This window comes from Brachyhypopomus gauderio, unplaced genomic scaffold (genome assembly GCF_052324685.1).
Source record: "Brachyhypopomus gauderio isolate BG-103 unplaced genomic scaffold, BGAUD_0.2 sc369, whole genome shotgun sequence".
Classification (NCBI taxonomy): Eukaryota; Metazoa; Chordata; class Actinopteri; order Gymnotiformes; family Hypopomidae; genus Brachyhypopomus; species Brachyhypopomus gauderio.
In genome coordinates, this window is record NW_027507190.1 from 35,001 (window position 1) to 53,830 (window position 18,830).

Consider the following 18,830-nt stretch of genomic DNA (forward strand, 5'->3'; position numbering starts at 1 on the left):
TCTATACCTCTACTCAATGGACACCTAATTAGAGACACACGTTCTATACCTCTACTCACTGGACACCTAATTAGTGACACACGTTCTACACCTCTACTCACTGGACACCTAATTAGAGACACAAGTTCTACACCTCTACTCACTGGACGCCTAATTAGAGACACACGTTCTATACCTCTACTCACTGGACACCTAATTAGAGACACACGTTCTACACCTCTACTCAATGGACACCTAATTAGTGTCACAGTTCTACAGCTCTACTCACTGGACACCTAATTAGAGACACACGTTCTATACCTCTACTCACTGGACACCTAATTAGAGACACACGTTCTACACCTCTACTCAATGGACACCTAACTTGTACAGTAATGGATGCATACCTAAAAGCTTCTAATGACACAGGGTGATAACAAATAGCCTGAACGCTTTTGCTCCTTTCTGTCTCCCATGGCTCACCCTCCCGCTCCTACCGGACAGGTGCTTTTCTCCTCGTTTGCTCAACCCACCCCCGTCTGTCTTGTATGGCTCCTCTTTATTTTTCAGAGTAAACAGTCTCCGCCATCGCTCCCTCTTATTGGATTGCTTGCTTTTAAATGAAGACCGACGTTTATCAGGGAGATCTGAGAGTTTGTTTAGCATCCCTACAGGGAAATATCTGTCTTTTTATATCATATGATTATTCTGCTATTTGTTCATGGGTGAGGGTGAGATATGCTGGTAATAGACTGATTTCCTTCAACATTTTCCAATGCATCTCTTCTAATAGATTAATAGATCAGCTAACTAATCAGCCAGCCAATTTGAGCAGTGCGGTTTATGCATACGAACAAGGCCGCTAGTGCAGTCTTTTCAGCTAGCAGTTAGCGCAGACTGATATGTTGAATTTCCATCATCATTGCAATATCAGCATGCAAAAGACACGATGAATAAAAATTCTCGTGCCTGGCATGTGTGTATTAAACATTTTTTCCTTATTTGACCTATCAGATGAAGCATTGATACCATTTGGCCAATCACTTTAAGCCCAGCTAGCCGCTAGCGATCCTCAGAATGTTCATAAGTCTTTTATTTTTGTTTGCTTGTTTTGGTGAGTGTTATCACTTACTGAATGTTATGGTGGCTTTCTTCTGTTCTGGTTAGTGCACTTTGAAGTTCAGTTTCGTGTTTTCTTTAGATGGACATCACGTTTGCTTCCTCCTTATTTCCTGCATCTTCTTGACTTTGAGTTTGGAAGAAAACATTTCAAGGGGGACAGGAGAAAATAAATGTAAATTTTTATACTTGAATTGTCTTATTTAAATGAATTTATTTCTTTATACAGTTTATTTATAGATCATGTTAGCAATGTACCTGTTACTGCAGAAAGACTGTATAGCTAATATGCTTATTGTGCAGGCCTAGCTAGCAGTCAGTGCTGGTATTGATTAGTGAAGTCTGATCAGCTAGCAGTCAGTTCTGGTATTGATTGGTGAAGTCTGATCAGCTAGCAGTCAGTGCTGTTATTGATTGGTTTTGGCTGCTAAATGCTGAGTTCTCAGAGTGGGGATGAGCCTGCTGTAAAGGCAAAGAGCGACAGCAAGAGCCTGGGGAGTGTGTGGCTTTCAGATAATCCATGAACACCACCCAACAATAGAGACATGAAATGGTTAGTGTCGCTGTGGTGTGTGTGTGCGCGCGCGCGTGCGTGTGTGTGTGTGTGTGTGTGTGTGTGTGTGTGTGTGTGTGTGTGTGATGGAGTATCTCTTTGAAAATACTTTTTCTGAAGCTTAACCCCATCTTTTCTTTTTCAGAGACATAAGCTACACACACACACACACACACACACACACACACACACACACACACAAGGAGAGAGGCTGGAAAAAGCTTGTCGTGTTTTTATGTGGAGATTTCATGTGGTACAGCATTAATTGTTCTTCCTGCCTTCTAATCACTTGGTGTTCCTCAGGATACAGCAGTGTGTTAGGACCACAATAACATGGTGTACATCAATGGAGCACAGGAAACAGAGACAGGCACACAAAGAACATGGGACATTAGAACTTTAGTCTGACTACCTTTCCTCTCCACCAGGGCTTTCAAATGCAACTGCTATATGCATTGGAGCATTATCTTTTGCCTAAATTTGTTCAAACTGGGCATCACACCATCTCTCTCTCTCTCTCTCTCTCTCTCTCTCTCTCTCTCTCTCTCTCTCACACACACACACACACACACACACGTTTGTACACACATTTGCCCATCCTGATCTTTCTCTGTGCCAGACTGCATCTCTCTGTGTGCACACATGTTTAGAGGTATATAGGTGGTGTAGATGGTGGTATAGATGGAGGAATCACGCCTCTCCTCCACCCTCCCCCTCAGCCCCTCAGGCGTCACTCTCCCCGCTCCCTACTACCAACCAGAGGAGGAGGACGAGCAACCCTTCATCTGCTCCCTGGCGCAGGACAACGGCATCATGTCTTGCTCGGACGTGCCTGCACGCAGGGAGGGGGGTAAGGAGTGCTGCCTGGACCGGGAGGACGTCTTCCACCGCCACTCGCTCGGCCTGAGCGCCGAGCCCCTGGTCAACGGCAGCACCTCCGCCATGGGGCTCTGCGTCAACTGGAACCAGTACTACACCCGCTGCCTCACCGGACACAGCAACCCGCACAAAGGGGCCATCAACTTCGACAACATCGGCTACGCCTGGATCGTCATCTTCCAGGTGCGGAGAGGCGGTGTGGTGGGGTTGTGGGCCATGCGTGTAGATATCTGCTAGTTCGACCTCTCCTGCAGTTCGATCAGCACGGATGTACTGGCCTCTCTCATGAGTTCAATGTGTTTTCATCTTCCTTGGCCATCTGTGCTAAGCATATGTGTCTGAATTTGGTTTTTTTTTTACTATTAGGTGCTTGGTTTAAATACAAATGACTTATGTAGCTGAGATCTTTCCAGTGTTACCTTGTTATTAGCCCACTGCACTGCTGGGCAGACCCGTTGTGGTGTGACTGTGTCTGGTGTGATGTCTCTCTGCTGCGGTGTGACTGTGTCTGCTGTGATGGCTCTCTGCTGCGGTGTGACTGTGTCTGGTGTGATGGCTCTCTGCTGCGGTGTGACTGTGTCTGGTGTGATGTCTCTCTGCTGCGGTGTGACTGTGTCTGGTGTGATGTCTCTCTGCTGCGGTGTGACTGTGTCTGGTGTGATTGCTCTCTGCTGCGGTGTGACTGTGTCTGGTGTGATGTCTGCTGGGTGTGACTGTGTCTGGTGTGATGTCTCTCTGCTGGGTGTGACTGTGTCTGTTGTGATGGCTCTCTGCTGCGGTGTGACTGTGTCTGGTGTGACTGTGTCTGGTGTGATGTCTCTCTGCTGCGGTGTGACTGTGTCTGGTGTGATGTCTCTCTGCTGGGTGTGACTGTGTCTGGTGTGATGGCTGTCTGCTGTGGTGTGACTGTGTCTGGTGTGATGGCTCACTGCTGGGTGGTGTTGTGTGTACAGGTCATCACTCTGGAGGGCTGGGTGGAGATCATGTACTACGTCATGGATGCCCACTCCTTCTACAACTTCATCTACTTCATCCTGCTCATCATCGTAAGTTGGTATTTCTTTCTTTCCTTCTCTTTTCTTTCTTTCTTTCTTTCTTTCTTTCTTTCTTTCTTTCTTTCTTTCTTTCTTTCTTTCCCTTGCTGTCATTGTCAATCCGCGTTCTTGTTTCTCTCCTTTCCAATTTTCTCTCTTGGGTCTTTCTTCTCTGTCCCTGTGCATCCCTTGTTCTCGTGTGCGCACACGTGTGTGTGTGTGTGTGTGTGTGTGTGTGTGTCTCTGTACCTTAAGTGTGTGTGTAGGCCTGTGGCTCACCAAATAACATTAGGTTGGTGTTGAAAGATGCTCACACCACTATCGTGTCAGAGGTGATCTTCATGTCCGAGGTGACACACAGACACAGCTCATATCCCATCTTCAGTGTATTCCCAGACCTTTAGAGACTCATCTAACGTAATGTCACAAAGAAAAAATGGTGCACAGCAAAGCAAACAAGTAAAATAATCGCCTCTTGGTATCTCTGTCTGATAAAGCAAGCGCAACATTTACATTTACATTTATGGCATTTGGCAGATGCCCTTATCCAGAGCGACTTACATTTTTATTTCATTTTTATACAAGTGAGCAATTGAGGGTTAAGGGCCTTGCTCAGGGGCACCTCAGTCATGACCAGGGCCGGAGTGGGACACTTTTTCAGCCCGGGAGTTTTATGCCCAAATCCGGCCCAAAATAATTTTTCCCTCCCAATCGGCCCAAACTAGAGATGAACATGAACCGGCCCATCGGGAATCCTCCCGAATCTCCCGATTAGCCACTCCGGCTCTGGTCATGACCTCAGGTCTGGGGATCGAACCCATGACCCTTGGGTCGCAAGACCAGTTCCCTAACCACCAGGTCATGACTGCCCCTACAGACAGCAACAAAGCCTCAGCAGTCCAGCTGCAGCCCTGGTTAATGGAGCCTCTACCTTTAGCAACTGCGGTGACTGTACTTGTCAAGATCTGCAGGCCTGGTCCCTGTACCCGCCCCGCCTGTACCCGCCCGGCCTGTACCAGCCCTACCTGTATTAGCCCTGCCTGTACCAGCCCTGTCTGTACCCACCTGCCTGTACCAGCCCTGTCTGTACCCACCTGCCTGTACCCACCCTGCTGTACCCACCTGCCTGTACCAGCCCTGTCTGTACCCACCTGCCTGTACCAGCCCTGTCTGTACCCACCTGCCTGTACCCACCTGTCTGTACCAGCCCGGTCTGTACCCACCTGTCTGTACCCACCTGCCTGTACCAGCCCTGTCTGTACCCACCTGTCTGTACCCACCTGTCTGTACCCACCTGCCTGTACCAGCCCTGTCTGTACCCACCTGTTTGTACCCACCTGCCTGTACCAGCCCTGCCTGTACCCACCTGCCTGTACCAGCCCTGTCTGTACCCACCTGTCTGTACCCACCTGCCTGTACCAGCCCTGTCTGTACCCACCTGTCTGTACCAGCCCTGTCTGTACCCACCTGTCTGTACCCACCTGCCTGTACCAGCCCTGTCTGTACCCACCTGCCTGTACCAGCCCTGTCTGTACCCACCTGTCTGTACCCACCTGCCTGTACCAGCCCTGTCTGTACCCACCTGTCTGTACTCACCTGTCTGTACCCACCTGCCTGTACCAGTCCTGTCTGTACCCACCTGCCTGTACCCACCTGTCTGTACCAGCCCTGTCTGTACCCACCTGTCTGTACCCACCTGCCTGTACCCACCTGTCTGTACCCACCTGTTTGTACCCACCTGCCTGTACCAGCCCTGTCTGTACCCACCTGTCTGTACCCACCTGTTTGTACCCACCTGCCTGTACCCACCTGTCTGTACCCACCTGCCTGTACCAACCCTGTCTGTACCCACCTGCCTGTACCCACCTGTCTGTACCAGCCCTGTCTGTACCCACCTGTCTGTACCCACCTGTCTGTACCCACCTATCTGTACCCACCTGCCTGTACCAGCCCTGTCTGTACCCACCTGTCTGTACCCACCTGCCTGTACCAGCCCTGTCTGTACCCACCTGTCTGTACCCACCTGTTTGTACCCACCTGCCTGTACCAGCCCTGTCTGTACCCACCTGCCTGTACCCACCTGTCTGTACCCACCTGTCTGTACCAGCCCTGTCTGTACCCACCTGCCTGTACCAGCCCTGTCTGTACCCACCTGTCTGTACCCACCTGCCTGTACCAGCCCTGTCTGTACCCACCTGTCTGTACCAGCCCTGTCTGTACCCCCTGTCTGTACCCACCTGTCTGTACCCACCTGCCTGTACCAGCCCTGTCTGTACCCACCTGTCTGTACCCACCTGTCTGTACCCACCTGCCTGTACCAGCCCTGTCTGTACCCACCTGTCTGTACCCACCTGTTTGTACCCACCTGCCTGTACCAGCCCTGCCTGTACCCACCTGTCTGTACCCACCTGCCTGTACCAGCCCTGTCTGTACCCACCTGTCTGTACCCACCTGTCTGTACCCACCTGCCTGTACCAGCCCTGTCTGTACCCACCTGTCTGTACCCACCTGTTTGTACCCACCTGCCTGTACCAGCCCTGCCTGTACCCACCTGTCTGTACCCACCTGTCTGTACACACCTGTCTGTACCCACCTGCCTGTACCAGCCCTGCCTGTACCCACCTGTCTGTACCCACCTGTCTGTACCAGCCCTGTCTGTACCCACCTGCCTGTACCAGCCCTGTCTGTACCCACCTGTTTTTACCCACCTGCCTGTACCCACCTGTCTGTACCCACCTGTCTGTACCAGCCCTGTCTGTACCCACCTGTCTGTACCCACCTGTCTGTGTGTGTGTGTGTGTGTGTGTGTGTGTGTGTGTGTGTGTGTGTGTGTGTGTATTGCATATATACACACTCAGAAATAACATTATGTGCATCTGAATTTGGACAGACACAGCTGCATCGCAAGGACTTTTATAAAAGTACATTCAGTACGTTCATGGGTAAATCTTTAAAACAACTCAAGTAGATAATCACGTTTAACATATGGTAGATAACAGTTTGGAAATGACCTGTAAAAGTCAGGGTTAAAAAGCCCCATTAAAAGGATTATTGAATCCTTTTTTTACCTCTCCATCTGGGTCTGAGTTATGCTCCTCCTATTGGTGTAGTAATCATTGCGGATATTAGCTGAGCCACTCGTTTAACAGTATATAGACCTGCGACCATCGATCAGCCCATTGAAACGTTGTGAGAAGATTCAATAGCACACTAAAAACAGAATTTATAGCAAGTTGAGTGAATAGAGATATACAGAGGGAGAAAGAAAGAGAAAAGAGAGAGAGAGAGAGAGAGAGAGAGAGAGAGAGAGAGAGTAAGGGTGGTGTGTGTTTATGCCCCTTCACAGGTAAATAACTATAACTGGTGTTGCTTACAGTGCGTTCAGATTGACCAGAGTGCCAGAGTTCAGAGTGCTCAGCTCACTAGTGCCTGGAGTATTGTGTGTGTGTGTGTGTGTGTGTGTGTACATGTGTGAAAGTCAGACAGAGGTTGCTGGATGTCATTGAAGCCTGCAGCAGCAAAGCCATTTTGGTGTGAGTGTGAACAGGTACAGGGGTTCTAGGGGTGGGTGTGTGAACACTGGTGCGAGTGTGAACAGGTACAGGGGTTCTAGGGGTGGGTGTGTGAACACTGGTGTGAGTGTGAACAGGTACAGGGGTTCTAGGGGTGGGTGTGTGAACACTAGTGTGTAATATTGCATAAGCCAACTGTGTCAGTGCGTTACTTTTTAATTAGGGCCTGTCAGAGTCAGATTCCTGCTAGCATCACAGATGGCGCTACGCTCGCCGGTAGTGACCCTGCCACGGCAACACAAACACCCTGCCAGACTGTCATGTGACCTGTCCCGGCCCTCTCCATGTCAGACGTTGGTGCTTCTTGACGTGGTCATGTGTGTTTGAGGTGCGGCCTACAGTGGCGCTTTCTCAGCTCACAACAGCAGCCTTGAAAGTTCTCAGTCTTCACCTCCTCTGCACAATTTGGGCAGTTCCTCTCTTTTTTTTTCTTTGTTTTCTTAAACTTGTCAGCACGAGCTAAATATTTCATCCAGACTCAGGTGATTTTTATTTTATTTTTTTTTACAAAAGCTAATTCTTTTTCAGGGAGGGCAGAAAACTCTTGTTTTGGAGGTTCAAGTTATGGTTATGCTTAGGCCCTCGAAAAACTGGGAAAAAACATCTCTTTGACACATTCACGACTCTGTGTCAGACTGCGTAAACATGAGTGTGTGTATGGCTGTGTTCTTTTTCTCCTCAGCACATTTTATTTACTCCCCGTTTGCCGCGATGCCCCAGTAACCAGGCAACCGCACGGCCAGACGCTGCTACCTGTAGGGAACCGACTAAAGTGTGTAGTACCACGGTGCTGAGACCTGCTGGGTCTCACACATTCACTACGCTTTTACTGGAGTCCATTCAGCCCGGCTGGCCTGAGAACCTCTCTGTTTTGATTTATTTCTTTATATTTTAATTTCTTTTCTTTTTTGCCCTATTGTGCAGTTGACTCGCTTTGCTGGAAAACGTGACTGCGCTACGCTGTTATATGTCTACAAGTGCAGTGGTGTCAGTTTAACAATGAAAGCGGCGTGAGAGCTCTGGATTTATCTGATAATAGTCGCCATCAGAATGTAATTCAAGAGCAAAGGCTACACTGAAGCAGTCTGTGGCTGTTACACTACATTAACTGCTTAATTGCGTCTATATGGTTTAACTGTTCAGTTCCATTTTTCCGGCCACAGACAGCAGCGTTGGTGGGGGGTGGGTGTGGGTGGGGGGGGGGGGGGGGGGGGGGGTTGAGGACCTCCCAGGGGTTGCCCTGAGTACTTTATTGTCTAATTAGATAAGACTAATGTTTAAAGGAACGACTCTGTCTGGACCATCTCGCCTCTGCTGAAGTCACCCCTCCTTTCATCTCTCTCCTCTGTCCTTCACTCTCAACCTCTCCATCCATCTTCATCTTCCTGTACTTGTGTGTGTGTGTGTGTGTGCGCGCCCATGCGTGTATGTGTCCGTCAGGCGCTCTCTGGATCACCCTGGAGTTCTGAAAATGACCACAAGTAGTGGGTGTAGACCAGGTGTGTGTGTGTGTGTGTGTGTATGTGTGTGTGTGTGAAAGAGAGAAAGAGAGAGAGAGGGAGAGATTGCTTAAATAAAATGTCACATTGGTCTGATTGGGCTTGATTAAGAGAAGAATGTCCTGCCTGTCGGAATCTCAAACCAGCAGGACAGATGTTGGGGTAGGACTCCCAGCAGGGCAGATGTGAGAGTCGGACGCCAGGCTGGTCCACTGTGGTGAGGCACACAGCTGCACACAGTTGCCACTCATCTCTTCCCTCCCTCCCTGCCGACATCTTCACTTTGATCCTCATTTCTCATAGCCTAGCTGCAGTGTGTTTTCATTAAATGTGGCCCTGGGATTCCGGATACCCTTGTGAGCGTGCATGCGTGCCAACATGTGTGTGAGCGTGTGTGCGAGCGTACGAGCGTGCTGACAGCTCTTGCTTTAGAGTGATATAAATGTGGAGCGTTATGTGAACAGGCACACTACTGTGATGAGTCTGAGACTGCTTCATGCTCCATCTTTAAAATGGCCCCTCATAATGTCACAGGGCTGACACATCCATCATACTGATCTTTGCAGCACTGAATCAGGTAAACCCACTCACAGACCCCCAAACTGCCCCTTAGCTGGAGAGAAGGAGACAGACTTTTTATATATATCATCAGTTTTCTCTCCCAGTGCAGTCGCTGCAGTCTATGTGTTTGATGGGAGGAACGATGAGAACCTCCATCACATGACCAGCTGTGCAGAACTCCCACACACCTGTGCTACCTCTCCCTGTGTTTCCACTACCTCTCCCTGTGTTCCCACTGCTCTCCCTGTGTTCCCACTGCTCTCCCAGTGTACCCACTACCTCTCCCAGTGTACCCACTACCTCTCCCTGTGTTCCCACTACCTCTCCCTGTGTTCCCACTACCTCTCCCAGTGTACCCACTACCTCTCCCTGTGTTCCCACTACCTCTCCCTGTGTTCTCACTACCTCTCCCTGTGTTCCCACTACCTCTCCCTGTGTTCCCACTACTTCTCCCTGTGTTCCCACTGCTCTCCCTGTGTTCCCACTACCTCTCCCTGTGTTCCCACTACCTCTCCCTGTGTTCCCACTACTTCTCCCTGTGTTCCCACTACCTCTCCCTGTGTTCCCACTACTTCTCCCTGTGTTCCCACTGCTCTCCCTGTGTTCTCACTACCTCTCCCTGTGTTCCCACTACCTCTCCCTGTGTTCCCACTACCTCTCCCTGTGTTCCCACTACCTCTCCCTGTGTTCTCACTACTTCTCCCTGTGTTCCCACTACCTCTCCCTGTGTTCCCACTACTTCTCCCTGTGTTCCCACTGCTCTCTCTGTGTTCCCACTACCTCTCCCTGTGTTCCCACTACCTCTCCCTGTGTTCCCACTACCTCTCCCTGTGTTCCCACTACTTCTCCCTGTGTTCCCACTACTTCTCCCTGTGTTCCCACTACCTCTCCCTGTGTTCCCACTACCTCTCCCTGTGTTCCCACTACCTCTCCCTGTGTTCCCACTACCTCTCCCTGTGTTCCCACTACTTCTCCCTGTGTTCCCACTATCTCTCCCTGTGTTCCCACTACTTCTCCCTGTGTTCCCACTACTTCTCCCTGTGTTCCCACTACCTCTCCCTGTGTTTCCACTACCTCTCCCTGTGTTCCCACTACTTCTCCCTGTGTTCCCACTACCTCTCCCTGTGTTCCCACTACTTCTCCCTGTGTTCCCACTACCTCTCCCTGTGTTCCCACTACTTCTCCCTGTGTTCCCACTACCTCCCCCTGTGTACCCACTACCTCCCCCTGTGTTCCCACTACCTCCCCCTGTGTTCCCACTACCTCTCCCTGTGTTCCCACTACCTCTCCCAGTGTACCCACTACCTCTCCCTGTGTTCCCACTACCTCTCCCTGTGTTCCCACTACCTCCCCCTGTGTTCCCACTACCTCTCCCTGTGTTCTCACTACCTCTCCGTGTTCTCACTACCTCTCCCAATGTACCCACTACCTCTTGGGCCTGAGCTCACGACTCTTGACGTCGTGGCTGTGCTGGGCTGTTAAAAGCCGCCTGCCGACACAGTTCAGTCATTCTGTAGGGCGTGTGCGCGTTTGCTGTCGTTCATTCGTTTGACGGATGAACGGATCTAGAAGCGGCCGGTGGAGCGGGTGGAGCAGGATGGAGCAGGTGGATTAGGGTGGGGCGGGTGGATTAGGGTGGAACAGGGTGGAACAGGGTGGAGCAGTGTGGAGCGGGTAGAGCAGTATGGAGCGGGTGGAGCAGTGTGGAGCGGGTAGAGCAGTATGGAGCGGGTGGAGTGGTGGACCCGGGCGTGTGATGTTTGACATCTGCTCTCACCACGACTGGAACACGCGTGTGTTCCTCACTGCACGCAGCTCATCAACACGCCTCCAGAGTCTCACAATGGGATTTTAATCATGAACATCGGCCCACTAAAAATGATTAACAAACTAAATCACTAAATACAAATGATTCGACTGATTTATTGAAAGGCAAAACAATTCCGTCGTGACTATTAACTGTGAGTCAGACAGTTGGCATGGCATTGCACATGGAAAATGATATAATTTAAACAATTAGTCACATTTTTGTAAATATTAATTTTGAACTATAGTAATAATAATCATTTGTATAAATATTGAGTGCCATAATCTTTGCAATGGCAACTCTCTATTTCCCTGACAAGTCTGAGATCTGTGATTTTTTAATTTTTGGTTCCCGCCTGCTAGCTGTCATGACGACATTGTCACTGCACTGTGTTGCTGCTACTCACGCAGCTCTTAATGGAAGCGAGAGGAGCTGATTAGCGCCCCCTGGTGGTCTCGATGATAACAATCAACATTTCTGACACGGCCACACCTGCCTGCACGATGGCCTTTTGCCTCATTTTTGCACTTGTGCTGTTCCCACGACAGCAGAGCCCATAAATGAACACGTCCCGACAGACCTCCGTACGCGCACCAGCAGGTCAGCCGTGAACCCGGCACCAGGGCTGTATGACGGGCCACGATCACAGACGATTGCCCTTCACATCACTGCAGGGATCATCTCCCCTTTACAGAGTGTGGCAGACCGAACGCAAATGCACCCTGCGTCTCCTCCGCCTACCCTTGAGTTCTTTACTGATCCAGTGTGTTCGTGTGGCGCTCACTGGTTCTCCGTTATGGGCCACCCTGTGGTCCTGCCAGAGAATTAGTCACATCAGCTGATTTCCACTGATCAGGGATGAACTTTTTTTTCTTCAGATCTTTAATTATTGGCCAGCCGTCCTTTCTAGATAAGACTGTATCACTTTTCACTTTAGTTAATTAAAGGTTGTCCCAGAGAGATAATGACAGAACGATGACGGATCACCTCTTTACTTCTTTTTCGTTCCTCTACTGTCTTCCAGACTATATAGCGGTCACCTTCCAGTAGCCGCACACTACATTTTAACATCACGAACGTTCTCTCTCTCCCTCCCTCTCTCTCTCTCTCTCTCTCTCTCTCTGCGCGACGAAACGGCTGACACGTTCTCTCCTTCTCTCCCCAGATCGGCTCCTTCTTCATGATCAACCTGTGCCTGGTGGTCATCGCCACGCAGTTCTCCGAGACCAAGCAGCGGGAGCACCAGCTGATGCAGGAGCAGCGGGCGGCGTGTCTGTCCTCCAGCACGCTGGCCTCCATGGCCGAGCCGGGCGACTGCTACGAGGAGCTCTTCCAGCTGGTGTGTCACATGCTTCGCAAGGCCCGGCGCCGCTCAGCCGCCCTCTACTACACGCTCCGCGGCAAGACCCCGCCCCAGAGAGCGGGGCGGGGCCGGGGGAGGGGAGGGGCCGAAGGCCACGGGAGGGAGCGCCATCGCCGCCGCTCGGCTCAAAGTGAGTAGTGTCGCCGGCGGGGGGTGGGGCAAGCGGAAAGGGGTGGAGCCGTTAGGAGAGCTGTGATAGGTCGTGAGCAACCTGGAATATCGGGGTTGGTCGCTTTCACTAATGAGCTCTGATGATGCATCGTTTGGTGTCCTCATATATGCTTTCGCTGTTCAAATACTGCACATTGTCGCCTCAGCTCAGTGGCGTCTGCTAAGTAAGAAAGTCCTGCTGAGGCTGGGACTAAGTTTGCTCTAGAGGTCCCGCTGCGAAATGTACGGGGAAACATTACAATTCCAAATACAAAAGCAGTGAGTTAGATTAACGGCACTCGACAATAAGAGAACAATAACGTGCACAAGGCATCTGGGTAAGACACACAAAAGCTTCAGCAAGAGGGGTCCTTAGCCTAGACCTGGGCTGCCATGCCATTTGCACTGAGCAGTCACGGGTCTTTTTCGAAATCATTTTATGTAAATGTCGTACTTTTATAATCAGACTCTGTGTTGCCTGTGTCCCCGGTCTTGTCCCAGTGTCTCAGTGTCCACACAGGAGGAAAGTGGAGCATGGCTCGCAGCCTCTGGACAACGCCGTCTCCCTGTCCGTCACCCCGAACCCGGAAGACTGCCCACAGTGCACTTCCTTGTCGCTCAGGGAGAGTGCGAGATCCGGGGTGAACTCGGCCAATGGGGAGGATGAGGACGGCACCCTGGAGGAGACTGATAGAGAGGAGAACCACTTAGAGGACGAAGGGGATGAGGACTTGGAAGAGGACGGGGACAAGAAAACGAAAAAACGCTCCTGTTTGGGGAGCACTAAGGACCTTTGGGATGAAATGCGAGTGAAACTTTGGGGTATTGTGGAGAGCAAGTACTTCAACAGAGGGATCATGATCGCCATTCTCATTAACACCATCAGCATGGGCATTGAACACCACAACCAGGTAAATATTCCGGGTGTGTAACCATGACCCTAACCTGAACACCAGTCAGTAATGCCAATATCAGCAGAGGCTGTGGAACTGAACCACACAGACACAGTTTGGGAAGGTCTGTCTGATTTGAGTTGATAAATTTAGTTTGGTGTCTCGGGGCACTCTTGGCATTATTTTGGCACTTCCTGATTGGAACAGTGGGACTTTGAAGACGTCCCTGTTGCCTGACTATTTCCTGGTGTTAGTTATTACTGTAATAGCTGCTGTCCCCAGTAGTGGCGAGTTCATAAACTCGTCAAGCTAACGACAGCAGTTGTGGAGTCAGACGAGAACGGTGCGGTGATCCTGGGGAACTAAAAGCACAGTGCTACTGCATACTCTCTGCAGTCTCTTATTCTCTCTCTCATTCTGTCTGCCTGTCTCTCGCTTTCTGTGTCCCTCCCTCTTTCTCTCTCTCTCTCTGCTGTCTCATCCACCCCTCACTTCTTCTATGCCTGCAGTGCATGCCTGCTCTCTCATCTCTGTGGAGTCTAAAAATAACGTCTCACCCCTACATGTGCTCTAGAGAGAGGAAGGGAAAGAGAGATTGAGGGAGAGAGAGAGGAAGAGAGACAGAGGGAAAAAGAGAGAGAGAGGGAGAGAGTGATGCAGAAAAGGATGCGTCTTGTTTCTGTTACACAGCAGTTTCAGCCTTCTAAATATGTAGTCTATTACAGATAATTCAAATATAAAACACACTCACACCCACACACACACACACACACACACACCACTATGCCTAGTTCTATCTCTCTTGTGACTCATAGCCCCTCTAAAAACAGTCCTCATTATTATGCAGACTAGAAATATTGAAAATATGTTGAAAAGATCATAATATTTACAAAAGCGTGGGCAGCAGCCTGCGGTGGTGCGAGCATGGCTGACTGCTCAGTGAGAGAGATTTGATATGCTAGACCCAAACACTCCTCATCACAGGCAGCAGACACGGAAACAACTTAGGTGCGTTTATGCAAACAGGTGAGGATAGAAAACAAGTCAAGGGGGGAGGAGAGAGGGCAGAGGCAGACAGAGGCAGGCGGGGACGGGGGGAGTTCAGCGGTGCTGAAACACGGGGGGAGTTCAGGGGTGCTGAAATACGGGGGGAGTTCAGGGGTGCTGAAACATGGAGGGAGTTCAGAGGTACTGAAACACGGGGGGAGTTCAGGGGTACTGAAACACGGGGGGAGTTCAGGGGTACCGAAACACGGGGGGAGTTCAGGGGTACTGAAACACGGGGGGAGTTCAGGGGTGCTGAAACACGGAGGGAGTTCAGGGGTGCTGAAACACGGAGGGAGTTCAGGGGTGCTGAAACACAGGGGGAGTTCAGGGGTACTGAAACACGGGGGGAGTTCAGGGGTACTGAAACACGGGGGGAGGCATGGAGGCAGATTGATCAGAGAGAGATGGACGTGTCTCCTGATCAGATGGTGTTAAAGGAAAGAGAGAAAGAGAAAGGGAGAGAAAGAGAGAGAGAGAGAGAGAGAAATTCAGAGATGCATGTGTTCTCCTGTTCTATATTAATATGTTAGAGTCAGCACAAACACACACGCAGGCTGACACTGAGATGCAGGCCCAGGGCTTTCATCACAAGCTTCTGGGGGCTGTGGTGTCAGAGACAGTTGATCTGCATCTCGCATGCACCGTACTCCCACTGACCAGGTCAGCACTGCAGACATCCGTGCTACTCACACAAAGCGCCACCCGAAAGCTTGACAGCCCGACGCCACCAGGCCCTGACGAACAGATCACCCAGGTGATGTCGTTGTCACAGGGAGCCATGTGGTCTCTCCTTTATCCGGAGTGGATTAACAAATGATGAAGTCCAGTTCATCTCCGTAACAAAAAGCCAAAGATCACGCGTTGCTGGAGGGAACCCAAGCTCAGGTCAGGTTCTTTAACGAGGACGGTGAGCTTCGCCAGATCTCATGATCGCAAAGTTTACACAAAAGCAAATGGATTAAGAAAGTGTCAAACAGCTGAAATCAGAGCTCACTGTGTTCACGGAGTAATTTGGTGTAGTTTCTGAATAATGTGCCTGAAGATTAATAACTGGATAAATAACCTGATGTTTGCGGCTTAGCCAAGGAAAGGGGTTGTTGTTGTTTAGAATTCTTATTTATTTATTTGTTTATTAATTAATTATTTCTTTCACACATGTATTTACATTATTAAAACCCACATGGCTTCTACAGTGGTTCTAGTCCTCTCTGTTGCCTGCTGGGAGTGTGGGGCGAGTTTAATTTAATTTAAATTAATGTGTTCTTTTCGGAGACATCCTATCTGGGAGAATGACAGCTTATGAGTGCACGCTGACCCTTCATGGTCTTCCTCCACTGCAGCAGTCGCCTTTGACTAGATGTTCCTTAGGTTGACTAGATGTTCCTTAGGTTGACTAGATGTTCCTTAGGTTGACTAGATGTTCCTTAGGGCCTCAGCTTCCATAACCTCTCACTGTTCTGCCTGTACAAATGACCACAAAGCTGCACTGAAGCTGGAAGCATTTTTTCCAATAATGTTTCTCTTCCTTTTCTTTCCTTCTCTATCTGTTTTTCCTTGCCTCTCCCTCCTTCAATCTGTCTCTCTCTCTCACCAGCCTGAGGAGCTGACCAACGTCTTGGAGATCTGCAACATCGTCTTCACCAGCATGTTCACCCTGGAGATGATCCTCAAGCTGACGGCCTTCGGCTTCTTCGAGTACCTGCGGAACCCCTACAACATCTTCGACGGCATCATCGTCATCATCAGGTGGGCCGGGCCTCTTTGCAGGAGGATCTAATGTCTGTTCTGAGTGCATTGCTAGTGTGGCAAAGTGATGCTGTTGGATGTTGGATGTAAAAGGCCCGTTCTGCAAATAATTAGCAATCAAGGTAGCTGTACTGCTTTGAAAATGTAATTGGCAAAATTAAATCACTCTGCTTCTCGCCGTGTGTGTGTGTCTCGTGCGCTCCCTCCCTTTCTGTCTCTCTGTGGCTCGCGCCTTGTGCTCCCCGTCCCTGTGCAGTGTGTGTGAGATCATAGGCCAGTCGGACGGCGGCCTGTCCGTGCTGAGGACGTTTCGGTTACTGAGGGTCATCAAGCTGGTGCGTTTCATGCCCGCTCTGCGCAGACAGCTGGTGGTGCTGATGAAGACCATGGACAACGTGGCCACCTTCTGTATGCTGCTCATGCTCTTCATCTTCATCTTCAGGTTAGAAGCTGTACGCAGGCTCATGAGCGCGCTGTGTGTGTGTGTGTGTGTGTGTGGGTTGCATCCAGTTCTATACACTCAGTGTATCATCATCATTCTTTATTTCTCTCTCAAGGTGCTCGTGTGTAAACCTCCATACTGTGTGCACTCCATCAACCACCATCCATACACCTCATTCCTCTTCTGACAATGGCAACCTTGTCCTGTATGGAAGGAGGAAACTGGTGGGAGAATGTGTGTGTGTGTGTGTGTGTATGTGTGTGTGTGTGTGTGTGTCTCTCTCTCTCTCTCTATGTGAACACCACCATTAGCCCTCTCCACTATGACAGCCCCCTGAGGATGCATGCGGGAAGCTGTTTGAACGGATTGTGGGCGGTGTAATAACACTGAAGCCCCTCCCCCCACCCCGACCCTGTTCCCCCCGGTGTCGTCCACTCCGCCCCCCCCCCCCCCTCCCGGTTGCATCACCCACCCCACCCCCACCCGATGAGCGCTCCCTGACGGATGGAGGCTAACGGCGGATTGAGTGCGTTAACGGCTGCCGGCCATCCGTCATCTCCTCCCCCATGCCTTCAGGCTCCGCCTCTCTTCCCCCCGCCCTGCCCAATTTACAGCCCTGATTTATGAGCCTTAAGCGGGTGCAGTTAGCCGCTGTCTCGGGCCCTGCCTCCCGGGGCGGGGTGGGGGACGAGCAGATGGACGTGACGCGTCCGCTTTGGGGGCCGTGCCGGGCCGGGCCGGGCTGGTTCGGGTGGGGCAGAGGAGTGAGCAGCATGCCTCAGCAGGACCGGCCCGGCTCAATCTGAAACGATCTGGGTCTGGATGCCAAAAGCATGGCGGTGTAAACACTGAACAGTGTTAAATGGTCACATGGGGCCGGTGTTCACGGCGTTAAATGGTGGTGTGTCTGATCTAATGCAGTCAGATCTAATGCAATCTAATGCAGTGTGTCTGATCTAATGCAGTCTGATCTTCCTGTCCTCGTCCCACTGCCCTGTAGCCACGGTCTCTCACCCTGTGTCTCGCTGTGTCTCTGACGTCCCGTGGGGGTCCTTATTTGACTCCTCCTTCGGGACACGTGTCACTTTCATCTGATGTCCCTGCCACAGTGGAGGAATGAACAGTTCAGAACATCTCAGTGATGCAGGGGAATTCGGCCTGCGTTTCCCGCCAACTGTGTCAGCTGGAGAAGCGAAGCCTTTACTATGGAAGTGTATCTCCCCTCCGGGGAAGATGACGGCATTATACAAACATGCCTGTTTTTGTTTTGAATTTGCTTTGTTTTGTTTGTTTAGCAAATCACCAACATGTCGCAGCGATTAGTAATTCTCTGTGTCTTTGCGTGCTGAAACGTGAGCGGTTGGCGTTTGGCCATCGCAATGGAAGAGCATTTATCTGCAGCCCTGGAGCTGAAGCTACAGGAACCCAGGACCAGTGGGGACTAAAGCATGTGTTGTTGATCTTTGAGCAGTATCCTGGGCATGCACATATTTGGCTGCAAGTTCAGCCTGAAGACTGAGGCCGGGGACACCGTTCCAGACAGGAAGAACTTCGACTCTCTGCTCTGGGCCATCGTCACCGTGTTTCAGGTACGGACGCTTTGGTACTCTGGCTGTGGTGCCTAATTGTGCAGCACCAGAAGGTCACTGAGGTCACCAAGACTTTCTTATATCACAGGAGTCATCCGAAGATGGAGATTAGAGTTGCCTCACGGCTGCGACGTTTTACAATTAAAGCTGCTGTAAAAAAAGTTTGAGGGATGTTCTACTAAATCCTGATCACTGTCGATAAATGTGCTTTAAGGACAGCTGCAGTTGCTCTGTAATCTGCAATAAAACAAATGAAATAATGAAACAAAATCCAGTGGCATTAACCAATGAGAGAACAGGATGTTTTATGAGGTCACATGGCAGCACATAGAGGGGCGGGGCTAAATGGTGAGGGTGGAGAGCTGGTGGGATAAGAGGCAGGGGAGGACTGTCTGAAGTAAGAACGTTCTTCTCAATTACTGCAGCTTTAGGGACGGTATGAACATCTGTGTTGACACCAGCAAGCATATGGTTCTTCAGATTTTTCTTGGTGTTCCTGTAGGAAAAAACATTTGATGTGTGTGTGTGTGTGTGTGTGTGTGTGTGTGTGTGTGTGTGTGTGTGTGTGTGTGTGTATGTGCGTGTGTGTGCGTGTGT

General features: G+C 50.4%; 1 protein-coding gene across 1 annotated transcript in view; it reads left to right on the forward strand.

The window, feature by feature from the left end:
* The window catches only part of LOC143505480 (voltage-dependent T-type calcium channel subunit alpha-1I-like), a gene marked incomplete at its 3' end in the record, with an annotated part of 67,891 nt that overhangs the window by 29,843 nt on the left and 19,218 nt on the right, over nt 1-18,830 (forward strand). Inside the window, exons 5-11 of the mRNA XM_076996144.1 lie at nt 2,371-2,713; nt 3,484-3,576; nt 12,169-12,496; nt 13,018-13,427; nt 16,051-16,202; nt 16,459-16,644; nt 18,116-18,233. Coding sequence (XP_076852259.1) covers nt 2,371-2,713; nt 3,484-3,576; nt 12,169-12,496; nt 13,018-13,427; nt 16,051-16,202; nt 16,459-16,644; nt 18,116-18,233 — 1,630 coding nt within the window. The remainder of the gene's footprint in view (nt 1-2,370; nt 2,714-3,483; nt 3,577-12,168; nt 12,497-13,017; nt 13,428-16,050; nt 16,203-16,458; nt 16,645-18,115; nt 18,234-18,830) is intronic.